The sequence below is a fragment of the Pinus tabuliformis genome, chromosome X (assembly GCF_031772625.1).
Source record: "Pinus tabuliformis cultivar Carrire ecotype Pingquan chromosome X, CPIR1, whole genome shotgun sequence".
Lineage (NCBI taxonomy): Eukaryota > Viridiplantae > Streptophyta > Pinopsida > Pinales > Pinaceae > Pinus > Pinus tabuliformis.
Genome location: NC_142308.1, coordinates 1,675,700,830 through 1,675,718,434, shown reverse-complemented (window position 1 = coordinate 1,675,718,434; position 17,605 = coordinate 1,675,700,830). Strand labels below are relative to the sequence as shown.

General features: G+C 33.6%; 2 protein-coding genes across 2 annotated transcripts; one reads left to right on the top strand and one right to left on the bottom strand.

Moving 5' to 3' along the window:
• Positions 1 to 4,768: 4,768 nt before the first annotated feature.
• LOC149146445 (uncharacterized) lies at positions 4,769 to 6,763 on the bottom strand. The gene is made up of 2 exons (XM_089448358.1): positions 5,834 to 6,763; positions 4,769 to 5,329 (listed from the first exon to the last, which is right to left on the bottom strand). The coding sequence occupies exons 1-2, from the start codon at positions 6,571 to 6,573 to the stop codon at positions 5,257 to 5,259; spliced, it is 813 nt and encodes a 270-aa protein (XP_089304484.1). The 5' UTR covers positions 6,574 to 6,763; the 3' UTR covers positions 4,769 to 5,256.
• A 9,352-nt stretch (positions 6,764 to 16,115) lies between these two features.
• LOC149146444 (DNA damage-inducible protein 1-like) lies at positions 16,116 to 16,721 on the top strand. The gene has a single exon (XM_089452769.1). The coding sequence runs from the start codon at positions 16,116 to 16,118 to the stop codon at positions 16,719 to 16,721; it is 606 nt and encodes a 201-aa protein (XP_089308895.1).
• Positions 16,722 to 17,605: the final 884 nt, after the last annotated feature.

Sequence of the window (17,605 nt, the reverse complement as noted above, 5' to 3'; positions counted from 1 at the left end):
CAAGATGAAATTAGCAATTGCATTATCTTTTGTAGAAGGTGAGTATCTTGCTGCAGTTCTTGTTATTCAAGAGGTTCTTTGGCTTCAATACTTAATGATAGAGTTTGGTTGGCATTCAACAAGATCCTTCTGCTACTCTTTGGTGTGATAATTAAAGTTCCATACACATTTCTCACAATCTAGTGGAACATCAGAGGAAAAAACATATTAAGATTCACATGCAATTCATACATAGGTTCATTCAAGATGGTGTTCTCAACTTGGGGTATTTTCCCATTGTTGCATGTATCTTCACTAAACATTTGGCATCTCATTGTTTTCTATAGTTGCAATTTATTCTTAGGGTGAAGGAAATCATCCTCGGGGATTAGCTTCAGTCCTCCTTCCTTCGTATATGTTTATGTTGTTTTCTCTCGTTTGGAGAGGAGTTTTTACCTATGAGTTTTTCTAAAATTTTGTACATAGTTACGTTAGGAGGCTAGGACCTAATTTTTATTTTATTTATTTCCTACATTTGATTAAAGGAGATGTGAGTGTTTTTTCGCTAAATGGGTGGCTAGTTTTATAACTTTTATAATTATAAGTTAACTTTTAAAAAATGTAAGTTTAAAATTACTTCTTGCCTTGCATAACCAATCAAATAGGTCTTGCCTTCTGTCTTGCAAAAAGTAAGTTTTTAATGGTCTCAAGAGTTCGTTATATGTAATGTGAATTACATTGATAGACATGTTGATATTGAAAAGAGAGTGTCAAATTATAATTTTAATTTTTTTTTAATATTAAGTGTATATTCAAGATTTAATTAAAAATAATATTTTTCATTATCACCATTTAATGAAAGGTTGTGATTAAATTTTAAGATACTTGCATATTATTTATTTTTTTGTAAATTGATACTTCTATTATCACAAAAAACAAAATTACATTGTTGTAATAGTTGTCGATCTAAGGACTTTGACATGACATGGATTTGACATAACCAAAAATAGGGGACTACGAAAGATTTGTCAAACCCAACAAAATCACCTGACTTGGGGACGATCTTTAGAGTGACTCTTCTTTCCTCTCTTTCTCACAACCTTGGTCCAACCGACATAAGGCAGATTAACCAAAGTAATTTGCAGATTATTGGTGAGATCTGGAAGATATTCCATGTTCGTGTCAGAAAAATTTGCTTCATGCACACGCTTCAAAATACCCAAAGAGGCATATTGACTTACCAGATGCATGTTTGCATGGGGTAGTGAGATCCTTGCTAAAACCTCATAAATCTAATGAGTGACAATTTGATCCTGTTTCCCTGGAATCATATCATTGTTGGCACCATTCTCCTCTTGATCTGAAATGGAAGAAGTCTCGTCCTCCATAGGGGGTGGGTTACAAGGTTTCCAACTTTTAGATTTTGAAGATCTAAAGTGTTGTTTCTTGATGGAATTTGACAGAGGGCAGGAATTCTATAAATGGCTAGTTTGAAGACAAACGTGACAAAACACAATATTCTCATAATCCATAGGCTAGGTCAAATGATCAAATTTATTTGATCTAGAAACCCTTTACTAATGTCAATTTCCACACATTATTTTGTAGGTGTATAGGTCACACTTCTCTCGAGAGGGATCAACGATAAGATAATGACCCAAGGAATTACCAATGCCCTGAAAAACTAAAAATTGCCAAAGATGGGTGGGAAAATTTGGAAGACAAACCCAAACTGGAAGTTTCGTAATGACTCCTTTAGAGGGATCATAGTCCATAAACCCGGGGTTATGAACAAATTAACTTTACCCCATAGCCAAGGCCCACTGGTTAGGGCCATTTGGTAATCTTTCGGTTCAACAGACAACACTATAAAAATCCTTTAGAGCAGAAGATGACTTTGCACTTCTTAGTCCAGACTGTATGAATCCACTTGTATAAATCCTTTGTACATGGCCATAAGCCATTGAAGTGTCAAATGAGGCCTAATTCAGTGTAGAGCTAAAGGTAATCCTCCGAATCTGGTGCGAAATTTCAAGAGGGCACCTCCTTAATTTTAACCATTTGGAATGCCCTAGGAATTGCGTGAGGTTGTTAACAGCAAGGTTTTATTTTGAAGACCTCAAAGTACAGAGGCTTTAAAGCCAAAGATGCCCTACTCCCTCAAGCCCCTCCAAACAAACATTTCACTCTAGAGATAGTAGCATCCCTCTTAATTTCATAGTACCTCTTAATTTCATAGTACCTCTTAAAGCATAGAAACATTTTCAAAAGGAGATTTGGCAATACATGAGCCCTCGTTACACCTCATTTAAATAAGAATTATAAACAAACTCTAGTTGATTTAATGCATTTTTTGTATCTATGTACGCCTTCTACCAAATCCACAATGATGCCAGACCCCAAGAATCAAACTCATAACCCTTGGGAAATGATCCAAAGACAAGCTTACGCTATATTATCCGATCTAAATTCTCATGAAACCTTACAATTGTTGCAGATTTTCCGCTAAGTAACTCCAAGTCAGGAAAAAATTAAAGATTTAGTCATTTACATGTAGGAGCAACTTAAAAACTCGCCATGAAAGTGTTGCGATAACTGCAGCAATGAGAATCATCTGGACTAACCGCCACGTTAGATAGGAACATGTATTAAGTAAGATAATGCTACGGGTTTGAAAGTTACGAATGTCATTATACCAATTTGTTGTAATGGTAAATCTCAACTTAAAACGATCTCATTAAAAGAAATTAATGGTTTAACTTTTTTCAAGTCAATCAGACAAATTGGAGGAATGCAGCGGGCATTGCAAAACCAAATTGAAAAAATCCATTCCTCGAATTGTGTTACTGCACGAAGATAATATAGAGGAAGTATCAAAATTGGCTGGAAGCCTGAAACGACATGTGGCTAACAAGGTGACAAGGAAGCGGTGATCAGATCAAAAAATACTGGACTTTGAAGGCTATACGTTACAGAATCAGTGGTATGAAGTTTTCTAATTTTCAGGTTAGTGGCCACCGAGGTATGAGAAACTATGGATGATAGAATAGTCCATAACTGGATCCACAGTTTAATGCGGATGATAGAATAGCCCATAACTGGATCCACAGTTTAATGAGCATGGCACAGTCATGGTCGCTACGGAATATTCTAGAAGCTGCTAGAGAAAATGTATCCGAAGCTCTGAACGGCATTTGGTTGACTGTCCGGCTTCTTCTAGTTTTCTTCTTGCTATGAAAATAGCATCGATGACACCACACAAGAAATATATGCAATAAACTGTGCGGGCCTTTATTACACACAGTAAACATCCCTGTATGCGATAGGTCGACTTTATTCAAAACTGTCAAAGATTCAGTTTCTATTTTGTTGTAGACAAACTAAATCTCCCAGTTAACGGACGTGCAGAACTTGTTTTCTTTTAATACTCTTTATACCATGGCTCTCTCACAACAAAATACTGTTTAATTAAGTGCGAGGAAACAACATTGTTCCTAACTTTGTACTGTTGACCTCCTTCTCAAGCCAAAATTTATACGCAATCTCAAAGAGCCTCATTATCTGTACTGACCTCCTCTGGCCAAAATTTATGCATTACCAGGAGTGTAAAATAAAACCAATAATTTGGTCATTATAAAAAAACTCGTTTAACACTTTTCAATACGCTTCATACACTATACAAGTGAGTTTATATTGAGAACTATTCAACCCAGTACACAGCCCACTGAAGTCTGAAAGTTAATAATTTCCAAGTCTGAAAGAATGAAACAGCTTGATACCAATCAAGAATATATCACTCTTCAACAGCCAAAGAACCCTGAAACAGCTTAATACCAATGAAGAATATATCACTCCTCAACAGCCAAAGAATCCTCAAACAATAACAGTGCAGGAAAGGGTCAGCATAATCCACTGCTTGATATTCAAAAACATCACCACAAACTAAACAGACCAAGGACATGGACAGGAATTAAAATAAGTGAACCTACAATATGAAAATCAATCTCATATAATGAATGGTATCCTACCTGCATAAGGATATGGAATTCTTCCAAATATACATAAACTGACCAAGGAAATGCACAGCAACATAAACTGACCAAGGAAATGCATAGCAATTAAAATGAGTGAACCTAAATATGAAAATCAATCCCATGTAGTAAATGATATCCTACAACCATAGTAATATGAAATCATAACCTTCCAAATATACAGTAATAATATTGATAGTAAAAGTGAGATCACTTTCTGTATTATCAGCAGTGCTCACATAACACATTAATAAAAATAATCGAAATGCCATCTTCAAAATCTCATCTTAAACAAAATAATTTTCATTTTTTTTTAATTTTAATTGTTTAGAGTTAATATTTATGGGGATGTGAATTAATAATCTCTCACAAGCCCTCAATCCAAAATTCTATAAACATCTATATTACTATAATTTGACCCAACTCACTTGCAATAATTTTTTAAATGTATCCAATTTTAACTTCTGACAAATTTCCTTAACCACCCTACCAAATCAATTTAAATCCCTGTCCCACCAAAGAAAACCCTTGCAATATGTTTCTTCAAGTATACGTAAGAACAACACTCTAACTACTACTCGGCATTAGAGCCAAAGTATTTATTGGCAGTGAACACCAGGTTTTTGGGATGAACACATTAGCCGGGCCTTCTGGCGAGCATTAAAGCAAGAGTCATGGACTTCTGTCTCGTAGAAAACTTCTTCCAATTTTGTGAAGGATCTTCTGATATATTTTACAAAATAAAGTTGAATGCCCAATACTCTGAAAACATTTGCTAGTCTCTTTATTCAATAAGTTCATATAAGTAACTGAATAAGTTCAGATAAGCAGGTTTCATAACTGAACACATAATAATAAAGGAGAAAGATCTATTAGAAATTACAATATGTCCGAAGCAGCAGGACACACATATGAACCCAGTCATGTTGACAAACATGAGCCCAGTGCTGTTGAACTAGGTAGGGCACACAATATAGGCCTAGTACTATTGAACTAGTAAACTGGTGTGCTGTGAAACCGAGCAATGCTGGTACTAACTTTATAAAAGCCACACAACTCGTACAAACGGAATATTTACAGTCTCTGGCATTTCGTAACATTCTCCAGGCTTTATCCACAAGGCGCTTTGACGACAAGAGGGCCAGACAGAAAAACAGGGCAAAAACCACAAGAAAATTCCCAGGACTCGTGTATGGATGCTATTGTACGCAACCCAATCCTCTGTTTATTATAGGTCTGGTATACTTTATCCAATCATCTGCCTTCTCGGATTCTTAGCGGGCAAAATCCTAATTCTCTTTGCCGCTTTCACAAAATCCCTACACACAATAAAAAAACCAATAAAGAACATTCAAAATCTAAGAAAAAAAAATTATGATGCAATATTCAAAATTATATTCAGAAGCTTTAGGTTTAGGGTAAGAATAGGTTATGAAGGCGATGCTGATGAAAGCTTCAGGTAAACTGTGTATTGTTTTTTTTAACATGTTTGATTTTCTTACACTTCACCTAATTGTTATTTCGCTTTATGTTTCTGAAGATGAGTGAAGTGTTCGCTGGGTATATGTCGATGGATGAAGTGTTCACTGAATATATTAGCAAACACTTCACAGGTGAAGAGTTAGCTGGTTAAGATAAGTGAAGTGTTCGCTGGTTACTTCACAGATACGTGAAGTGTTCGCTGGTTACTAGTATATGCAGATGGGTGAAATGTTCGCTGAAAATGAGTGAAATGTTCACTAGATATATCAACCAACAAGTAATTTACCAGTTTACCACAAACTTTCATCAATAAATGTCTGTAAAAATCTTCATTTACTCACTTCCATGATAAATCACCGGCAAGCAGAAGATCGCCATCAATATCTTCATAAGCAATCACATAGCCTGGTACAGCGTTGGCTAAGTTGATGGATTCTCCCACATGGGTACCGTCGGGCATGAGCACAATATCTTCAAACATTTTTCTGAGTGCCTGCGCAAAGCTATCGTAGTCTGCATGATCTTGCAGACAAATCCTCTGGCAAATCGATCGGCCTTCAAGCACCACAGTGATAGGAGGCGCCGCACCTCCCGAGTATCCAAAAAGAACAAAAGCCGCAGCAGGAAAAGCCTCCGGATTGCTCGAATATTTCGATTCTTCCGCCGCTCGGTTCCGCCCGGCCGCTAACTGCAAGATCTCGGGCAACGACATCTGCTTCGACTGAGCGTTGGCATCGTGCGTGGAAAGCGAAAGATTTTTGTGATTGGAACTGAGGGTTAGCCCGGACTGCAAAAATGGAGGCGGGTTGCGATTGATCCCGTCATGGGTTAATCGAGAATCCCGAATGGAAGAATCTACCTGAAATCCTTCCATGACCACCGGATTGCATTTGTAAGGGCTCGTCGGCGGCATTGCTCCGAGGATTCTCGCGTAGAAATTCGTATTGGCGTTCTGATTGTTGCGAGATTCGTCGCAATGCGAGATTTTGGATCTGAAAAACTCTTCAGGCCTCCCGGGTACCTGCCAGCTTTGTCTCTGCTGGCCGTGATCCGCTGGAATCCCAGTGCGCAAGTCCATCATGTTGTGATGGAGAGTGGCAGCAAAAGCTTCCAGAGCGAACGAATAATGGATGGCATTAATCGAATGGAACCTGCTGATATGCCCTGCCCGCCCTTCCTTCCTTCCCTCCGCTTGTCTGGTGTTGCTATTTTGTTATGCGTGCGCGCGTTGTAGTAAACAGCTCATATGAAATATTAAAAAATTGGGAGGGGATGGGATGATGGGAGTTTTAAAGGAGCGCGCTGCGGTCGGCGCACGGCTCGCATGCTTTTGACCGGGCGGTCGGGGCGTCGTGTGGGTTGGAATTTGGAGTGGGCATTATAAAAATTTGGAATTTGGAACGGTGAGCGGGGCGCTATCTCACACCTCGGGACTCGCACCTGATTTGATACTCCTCCAAAAAGAGGGTCACAACTGGCTCCAAACCAGGACGCCTTTTACTCTTCGTGACGTCTATATGCGTCGAGTTTGGGACTTTTTAATTAAAATATCATTCTCTTGATTGACATTGACGTCCCCCGTTGCTTTCACTGTACTCACTCTTAATTTCCAGTGTTGCTGACGTTCGGATGACCTAACCACCCCTTACCTTCTTCGTTCCTTATCTATGTACCGCCCTAACATTCTTATTTTTTTATTTTTATCCCTTTTTTAATAATCAGTTTTGTTGAAAATATCAGTAGAAATTTAAAAAATATATTTTAGTGGTTAAGATTGCACAATCTAAATGTTATATTTTTTCTAATAAATATAATGGTGGGAATTTTAATTTCATACTATAATTATTATCAAAATAATTACATAATGGTGGGCATTTTAATTTCATATAATAATTATTATCAAATAATATATAATAATTATTATCAAAATAACTATATAATTGTGAGCAAAATTTTAATTTAATTTTATACGGCTTGTATCATATTTTAAATTATATAAATAAAATCACAATTTTACAATATTCACATTAGGTTAAATTTCAATTTTACATTATTTATTTTTCATTTTTAGATATATAAATTAAAGATTAATTTTATATGACTAGCATAACTACAATTTTACATTGTTTATATCACAATTTTGAATGCATAAATCAAATAGCAATTTACATTATTAACATCCCATTTTTAAATGCATGAATGAACTCCGTGGAACTCAATACCTAGGTTAAACAATGCCAAAACAATTACATAATTGTTGGAAAAATCTTAATTTTACATAGCTTATATTATATTTCGAATACATACATCCAATCACAATTTGACACTATTTACATTATACCAAATTGCAATTTTACATTGCTTAAATCACATTTTTGAATGCATAAATTAAAATTAAATTTTACATTGCTTACATCATATTTTTGAATGTATATATTGAATCATAATTCTACTTTAAATATATCACATTCTTAAATACATGAGTTATCTTTCTGGAAAGCTCCATGATATTAAAGTTAAACAATACCAATAACTAACATTTACAATTCCATAATTTCGTAGTCAAGCAAAATTAATTGAAGAAAGTGCCAAAGCAAAATTAATTGAAGAAAGTGCCAAAAAAATGTTTAGAACACAAACATTCAAACTATAGTGCTTACATCACATTTATAGATACAAAAATTAGTTCCCTAAAAAACTCCATGATATCCAAACTAAATAATGCCAATAACTAAAACCGAGGATTCCGTAATTCTAAAGCAATAGTAAATACAATATAGAAAATTATAATTTTACTCACCATTAAATAACCATAAGCAAATAATAATTCATAGAAAAATCCAAAAAAAAAAATGTTTATATTTTAACCTTATCAACATTTAAAAAAAGATAAGCATATCATATTTACATTTATTTCAAACCATAAAATTATTAAGTATGTTAATGACATTATAAATATATAGATTATATTATATATTTTTTTTTATTATTATATATTTTTTTGTCACTAATATAAAATAACTTTTTTAATAATAATATAATTATTTTTTTCACTAATATAAAATAACATTTTTAATAATAATAACAATTTAAAGTTCAGACATCGATTTATGAATAATAACTTTACAATTAAATTATTATAATGATATAGAAAACAAAATAATCATTCTCTACTTAAAAAAATTTAAAAATACTAAACAAATAAACATAAACATTTAGCAATTAATTAAATATTATATTAATCAAATGAATATTACCTATTTTAATAACTATTAAAAATAAACATACAATATAATAAATTTATTATAAGTATATATAACTTCATAACATTCCTAATACATGCTATCTATCTACTAACAATGCGAAATATATTAAAATAAACTATCTACTAACAATGTGAAATATGTTATCTATTTGCATTATTAGTATATTATAATATATATATATATATATATATATAACAATCATAAATTATGATAAATTATAATTATATAAATATATATGTTTATTTGTTTTTAATATGTGTATTTAAAATTTTATTTATTTTAGATGGCTATGGGATGAGTAAATTAGATTCAGGTTTAATTTTCATAAGTGATATGTATATTGAGTTCTTATTTAATGTATTATTCAAAGTTTCAATACAACTATTTGACATCTTTAAAACTTGTTTCCACATTTGTGGGATTCTAGAATGGGAATGAAATATCCTTAGGGAACAATTTAGAAACCAGGAAATATTTTTAGAAATTCGGAATCAAGGAAATGGGAGTTTGGGAATGGGAAAGAAATGTCCTAGGGGAACCATTTTAGAAACTTAGGGAGTTTTTTCAGAGTTTCAATGTTAAGAAAATGAGCGCTTAGAAAGAATTGATGAGATAGAGAAAATTAAATTTAAGTATATTTTTGATGTTAATAAATGTAGTCTAAGTCCTCTATATTTTAGTTTTCTCTAGGTTATATTTTTTTATTATTTTTGTCAATTTGGTCTAGATTTGTTGGAATTACAAGTTTTAGTTGTAAAATTTGCATAATTCAAGTATTTTAGGTAGATTTTAGAGAGATGAATCCATTTATGCATTAAAATACATATCTTAAACAACAAAAAATCATGATTTTGCCAAAAATTATATTGTAGAAAAAAACAAATCTTAAAAGACTTAGACGATGCTTTAATAAATACCAATTTGAATTTTCAATATTATCAAATTAAAATGCAATTAATTTATTTGATTATTACAAACACCTAAATCATTACCAATATTTCTATTATATATATTCTTTATTGAGGTAATCAAGCTTTGTAACTCTAATAATTTATTAATTTTATATCATTTGAGTAGTCACAATTTTACATTACTTACCTCACATTTTAAATGCATAAAACAATTTTCTCAAAAAAAATCCATGATATCAAATTAAGCAATGTCAATAACTAAAATTTGTGATTTCAAAATAGCAAGACCAGGAAAATTTGATTGAAAATTTTGACTTAAAAATAATTAAAAAATATTTTTTCAAAATAATAAATTTGTTTATATGTTTAAAAATACAATTTAAATAATAGAAAAACACAATTCTATCAACAATTACATAATCATATTCAAATAATAATTAATTTGAAAATTTGAAAAATAAACTTATTTAGACTTTTTACCTTATTAATATTAAAACAAATAAACCTATCACATCTGCATCTATTTGAAATTATTATTTATGTAAATAATTTTATAGATACAAAATTATGATGATGGTGATGGTTAACATCCACTGAGACCAAAATTTGGTCTATCGGACCTAAAGAAACGAATTATTTATTTTGATTTAAGATTTTATTCCTATCCTCAAAAAGCTTGGAGAGAAGCCTCCCGAGCTCATTTTAAGTTTGACAACGTAAAAGGCTAGGAAGGTCAGTATTGCAACAAAGATTTTGAAAATGAGATCTAATCTGGTTGTACACAGGGCACTCCAAGAGGAAGTGATTTTCATTATCGATGTTCGTATTCTCACAAAGATGGTAGAACCTTTCCATCCATGGTGTTTTAGGAACTGCCGAACGACCTATTTCACTATGGAGCTCATGAGAGTTCATTCTAATCTTGGCTATATTAATTTTCTTCTTTGAGCTAGTTAAAACAGAGAGATACTTTTGATCTTCTAGGGTGGGGTTGATGACCTCCTTATAATATCTTAATTTTCTTTTAGCTGTTAAATCTTTCTCACACCACATTTTTTCTTTGAACTTCGAAGTAACAATATTTTAATGTTATTAATGTTTTGCAATCCAACATTCTCGTCGATCTCCCAATGGTTTAACCAAGCCCTAGTGTCTTTATACCAACCTCGTTTGAGCCTTCGGTGGTTTTGGCTGGAATTTAAAGCTAGCTTAGGAAGTCTATGGTCTCCTATGTTATTGAGTTTGTGCTTGTACAACAGTAGCCTAGTCATAGCTAAGCTCTCGATAGGGGAAAGACCCACTTCTATAAGGAGAATAGGATAGGGTGTGTTGCTTTTAATTTTGAGGTTATACATTATAAAACACTTTTGGATTTGCTGAATCTTTCTCCAAGATTCTCTAGAGATGCTACAACCCCAAACCTCACATCCAAATAAGATAACCAGAGTGACGAAAGTTTCAAAGAGGAACTTCTTTCTATCCCACATTACGAGGTTTTCCATTTTACAATTATTTTCAAGACCAAAATAAGCTTTCAATCCCCCACTAATCCTTTTCTCAATGCTATAGTTCCAGTTGACCTTGTGATGAATATCAATTCCTAGGTACTTGTAGGAAGACACTTCCTCCAAGTTACTATTGTCATACATAAAATTAGCGTAAGTGTCCTTCTTGGATTTGATAATCATAATTTTTGTTTTGTCAGTGTTGACAATCATACCCATGGTAGAGCAGAAATCGTTAAGAAGTATAAGTTACTTATCAAGATCAAATGGGCACCTTGCAAGAAGAACAATATCATCAGTGTAGAGAAGAAGGATGATGACTATCCCAGCTAAGATCGTGCCAGCACATCCTGCTTCCTCTAAACAACCTTCTAGCTTATTGATGTAAATGCCAAACAGGGTAGGTGTAGTGTCCTATTTTTCTAGTATAGTTTTGTCACTCCTATCAAGGGTTATATATGTATGATAGGTTGATCACTTGATTGAGGAATAATGTTTTAAATACATAGTTACATTTCCTTTTATGTTTATGTATGACATATTGATCACTGGATTGGGGAACAATGTTTTATATAGTTATATTTCCTCTTATATGTGGCATCATTGATTATCTGTATTAGATGGTTTTGATTAAGTAAAATGTTATACATTTTTTTTTTTTTTTGTATCTAATTTATGAAGTAGGTGTATGACATGGATGGCAATCTAAGATTGAGACACATATACCCATGGATTCTCATGGTTATGTGGAATAGATGGTTCATTATGATTTATGGATGATACATTATTTGTGTGATTATATATGTCTAATATTGTACTAAGTGGGATGTGGTAGAGTACTTGGTCATTTTCCAACAAGGATGCTCAATTATGAATGACTGTGGAAGTCATTTCTTCAAAATGACTATGGAAGTCATGCATCATTCTCGGTAAAGTGTGATTAAGTTAATTTCATTATGAAATTCATTTGATTCCTTTGATCTATGAGATTGTAATGTGTGCAGGTGTTTGAACAAGGCCTTACTAGGGAACCATCAGGTGGGTAAAATCTCACAATCAATAACATAAGGAGAAACGCAAGTTCAAAGCACAATAGATGAGAGGGCATGGAAATTAGGGCGTGGAGTCCTAAATCCAAGAAAGATAAAGATGTGGAGTCTTGTATATTTAGGGCGCGGAGTCCTAAATATTTAAAAAGATCAAGATGTGGAATCTTAGATCTTTGGAGTAGATTAGGGCACAAAGTCCTCAATCTACTAAGGCATGGAGATGCATGAAATAGGGGTGCGGAATCCGTATTCTGCATAATTAAAATACCACTCAACGATGAATTTCATTAAATAAAATTTCATTCTCACAATTATGGAATGAATTTCTAAAAATAGAAAGTCATGTCCAACATCTCAAGCACGACTTTACAAAAATAGTAAATCACTTTACATAAATTGGTAATCAAGTGGAGTTGAAGTAAAAACAAATTAACTTATCATTAATCAATCCTAATAGGTCAATCTTGATTAAATCCTCAATATTATTAATATTATTATTATATTATTATTAAAAAGGAATTACAAGTCAATTTTATCTCCTCAATTAATTCACACATCTCCTTCATGACTCCCATAGCTCTATGTAACTCTCTCTCTCTCTTTTAAATAATTCATTATACTCTATTTTATGCACTTATCGAAGAATGGCATATTCCTTTTCACTCATTAAAAATATGTCATAAAATATTCATCTTACGCTCTCTTTAAGGCATAACTCTCCTTAATGGCATAAGTTACACTCCTCTAAATGGAATCCAATGCATTCATATTACTCCTCCTTTATGACAAGAATTGGCTGCTCCTATATATGAGTCTCATGTATTCTCACTTAGGGAGGAGGAGGCCAAGAGTGGAAGAGACTTGGAAAATAGTGAGAGGGAGAAATATGGAGAGTATCCATTTGCTTCCATAATAAATCTGAAATTATTTTTAAAACCCTAAGATCTCTAGCTATTGAGGTTGGCCATGAGTGGTATTGAGAGGAAGTGAAAATTTTCTTCCTTAGTTTGCCTTGCAAATCTCTCTACTGTTGTCTTTTGGTACTGTTTGTGAGATTTTGTAGCTCGGGGTTCTAGGGGGAGAAGTTCTTCCTGGATATGGTTGAGAGGAAAACCGAGTGGTTCACAATGAGTTGGTAAGGATATTGGAGTTGGAGCATACTCTCATTGGAGCTAGAGCATACTCCCATTTTTTTGAGTTGTATAAATTCACTGCCAGGTATGTTGACAACATTATATTGTGTTTCTTTTTGTAGTTCATTACATGGTTTTTCTTATTTGATTGTTGATTGAAACTTAGATGTATATCAAATGCTGCACACTAAATGTTGAAGGAATTTTGCAATAACTGTAGTTTATTTTATGTAAGTTTTTTTTTTGTACAATTTCATTGCAAGTTGATTTACATCATGTCTTAATGGCTGAAGCATTCAGGCTGCCATGATTTTTATGAAAACATGTTAATAGCATAAATTTGGTCTTTCCTTCTCTTTTTACAGTTGTAGATAAGTTTGCATAGTATATGTTTGACAATATGTAAGGTCCCACCTTACCAACCATCAGTATTATACTAAGGCTGACTCAAAATGCGATTTAAGTTTGAAAAGTTAATGCAAGGTTATATATCTATATTTTTATGTTTTGTTTTTATTGGTATTCTTTACACTGCATACTAATTTCTACTAACTAGCTAACCCATGGTAATATTAAATTTCTCATTAAGGCTACTAGGTCATGGTTCCTCAAGATCCAAAACTTACAACCAGAAGTCTTAAAATCACATTTAAATGATAGAGTCTTTAGTGGGATAAATAATATCAATATTTACAAACCATAATTTCCAATAATCTAATTGTTCATTCTATTACAATTAAGAGTGTTTAAGAGTTACTAATTTGGTTTTGTTCTAGATAATATGCCTATGAATTCTTTGGTAAAAGAAAGGGAAGAAAAACAAGATAATTCAACTTCTAAAGGAGTGGTTTCCAATTATTATGAATTCATATGTGAGCTAACAATTACAACATTTCACCTAACCAATTTGCCTTCCATGGATTCATAATTCAATGTAATCATCATGCTTATTCTTTGAGATATTTCCAGAAACACCTTGGTTGCAAATCCTAAATTTACTTAGTCATTTTTATAGACAATTCATAGATGGCTACAACCATTGAAGAATTATGTCAAAGAATAAGCATGATGATTCCATTGAATTAAAAATCCATGGAAGGCAAATTGGTTAGTTGAAATGTTGTAATTGTTAGCTCACATATGAATTCATAATAATTAGAAACCACTCCTTTAGAAGTTGCATTATCTTGTTTTTCTTCCCTTTGTTTTACCAAAGAATTCATAGGCATATTATCTAGAACAAAATCAAATTAGTCACTCTTAAACACTCTTAATTGAAATAGAATGAACAATTAGCTTATTGGAAATTGTTGTTTGTCAATATTGATATTATTTATCCCACTAAAGACTCTATCATTTAAATGTGATTTTAAGACTTATGGTTGTAAGTTTTGGATCTTGAGGAACCATGACCCGGTAGCCTTAATGAGAAGTTTAATATTACCATGGGTTAGTTAGTTAGTAGAAATTAGTATGTAGTGTAAAGAATACCAATAAAAACAAAAAATAAAAATATAGATATATAACCTTGCATTAACTTTTCAAACTTAAATCACATTTTGAGTCAGCCTTAGTATAATACTGATGGTTGGTAAGGTGGGACCTTACATATGGTATCAGAGCCAAGTTAAAACTCTAGGACCTAGGGCTTGCCTACTAATATTTATTTACTTACCTAAATTTTTCCTTGGCCAGGTTAAGTAATCATGGAGAGAACATCAAGGAGGAGGAAGGAAGTCTCATCTCCACCTCCCCAAGATAAAGAATCTGAGCAAATATCCATCAAGGAAGTAAGGGATATGATGCTATATTTCCAAAAGATGACTGAAGTCTTGATTAATAGGGTTGGGGAAATCCTTCAATGCTTGGTTCTTCATCTCAATTAGAGAGGCAATAAATACCATCTGATGGAGATGTACATAGAGAGTTGGAAAAAGTTAAGCTTCCTATATTTAAGGGTACCACAAAAGGGGAGGTAGCAGAAGCTTGGTTGGAAAACATGCGCCTATGTTTTGAGTTGCGGAATTATTCTAGCAACCAAAAGGCAAAGTTGGCTATATACCAACTTAAGGAGAGTGCACTATTATGGTGGAGGAACTTAGAATCCCAATTGGGATACTCCATGTCTACCTTGACATGGGAACGATTTGAAGAGGAATTTCGAGCAAAGTACCTTTCTACTGAATACTTGGAGAGGAAATTGAATGAGTTCCATGATATTAAGCAAGGAACTAAGACAATCCTTGAATATGAAGCACGATTCATGGAGTTGCTTATATATGCTACCCATCTAAATATTGAAGCCCTCAAGGTAAATAAGTGTTTGTATGGATTGAATCCTATTATAAAGGAAAAGGTGCACATTTTGAGGCCTACTAAATTGCATGAGGTAGTGCAACAAGAAATTATAAAAGAGGAAGAATTATTGGGGAACAAAGGGGGGGGATAAAACCCCAAATCTATCATTCCATGGGAAACCTCCTCAAAGGGGAGGAGAATATGTAAGACATAAGTTAGGTGGTTCAGATCATTAGGGATTTCAAAAGAATCATACATTTAAGAACCAAAGAAATAACCCAAGGCAACATCTTCAACTAAGTAATGCTCGCACTCAAGAATCACCTAATAAAAGGGTCAAATTTATGAAAATTGCTCCCACTAATGGATGTTGGACTTGTGGAGGACCTCATTATGAGTGAGATTGCCCTGAAAAGAAGACTGAAGCACAATTAGAGCAGGAACAAGCCACTGTTAGAGATATGGGCAGAGCCCATAGGATTCATGTAGTTGTGAAAAATCGCCAGGTCGAGCATCAGTCTACAGTGCTTGAAGCATCAGGTAAGATAAATGGTATGGTTGTTACTATTTTGATTGATCCTGGCACAACTAAAAGTTTTATTTCTCCTAATGCTTTATTGAAATGTAAATTGGTGGCGATAGAGCAAAATGATTTTGATCAGGTTCAGATGGCCTCAGGGCAATCTCAAAAGGTTGAATGCTTAGTGCAAGAGTGCCCTTTAGACTTGGGAGTGTGTGTCACAAATGTGAATCTTTATGTGACGCCACTTGGTCACTATGATGTGATAATTGGGATGGATTGGCTTGAAGCCCACTGGGCTGTGCTTAGTTTTCGAAGCAAAACACTTCATTTTTTGAGTGATGAGGGCCAATCTATGGTTATCCATGGGGAAAAGAGACCTATTTCTTTAAGACTTATCTCATTCTTGCAGATGAAGAGAATTCTTAGGAAACGATGTCAAATGTATGCTGTAATGGTTATAAATGAGGGAGATCTTTCATCCTTTGAACAATATCCTTTCCTTTTAGAATTCTCTGATGTCTTTCTAGAGGAGTTGTTGATTTGAAAATGAGATCTAAGACATTTATTAAGGTATTATAGACTCATGTGCATGGATATGCCTATGCTAGTTTGTGCAATGGATTGATAAGATTGCAAAATACATAGATAGTGAAGCAGCTAAAGAAACATAATAGACAACACACATAAACACAACAAGTTTAATATGGAGTTCAACCAAAACTCCTAGGCTACATCTCCTGGTCTAGCCTTCAATGGTGGCCTCTCTATTATGTCTTCAGAAGCTGAGTTTTATGATAGTATGAGCTCAATTTGAGTCTCAACACACAACAGATACAACAACAAGAGTTTTTCTTGAACCCCTCAAGCCTCCTAAGTAAACAGACTCTCTCTATCACTCTCTCTCTGTCTTTGCTCTATCTTAGCACTGCTTGCAATGTTTTCTGTCAATCTGTGGCTTTAAAATCAATATGCGCTGACTGATCATTTCCTCTTCTCAGGCTTTTTGGCTCCTAGCCTCTGTCTGCTCGAATCCCCCTTCTGGGCATTAAATAATCATTGCTAATGTTTTTAGGGGAGGTGGCCACCTGTTCTACAATGAAAGAGTCCATCTGGCATTTGAAATCCCCAAAATGGTCATTCTCTGTTTACACATAGAAATATATTCAACACGGGAAAAATCTATGAAAACACAGTTTTTCGAACTTTAAATGTCCTTAAATTCGAACTATATTCCTATCGGGTCCACCCTCAATCACTATCGCAAGTCACAATTTCCCATTCAATGGTTTCCCTTTGTATTTTTGAAAATACGTTAAAACACTAGAAATCCCGTAGAAATGGCTTTGGGCAAATTTGTTGTATTATACATTTTCATTCCCAAACCCTTTCAGGTCTGGTTTTCATTGCATTGGTGCTTCCCCTTGTATT

Coding starts and splice junctions, on each gene's coding strand:
- LOC149146445 (XM_089448358.1), bottom strand. CDS start 6,573: ATGATGGACTTGCGCACTGGGATTCCAGCGGATCACGGCCAGCAGAGA. Junction 5,330..5,833: donor GCCGGTGATTTATCATGGAA/GTGAGTAAATGA, acceptor TATTGTGTGTAG/GGATTTTGTGAAAGCGGCAA.
- LOC149146444 (XM_089452769.1), top strand. CDS start 16,116: ATGGGCAGAGCCCATAGGATTCATGTAGTTGTGAAAAATCGCCAGGTC.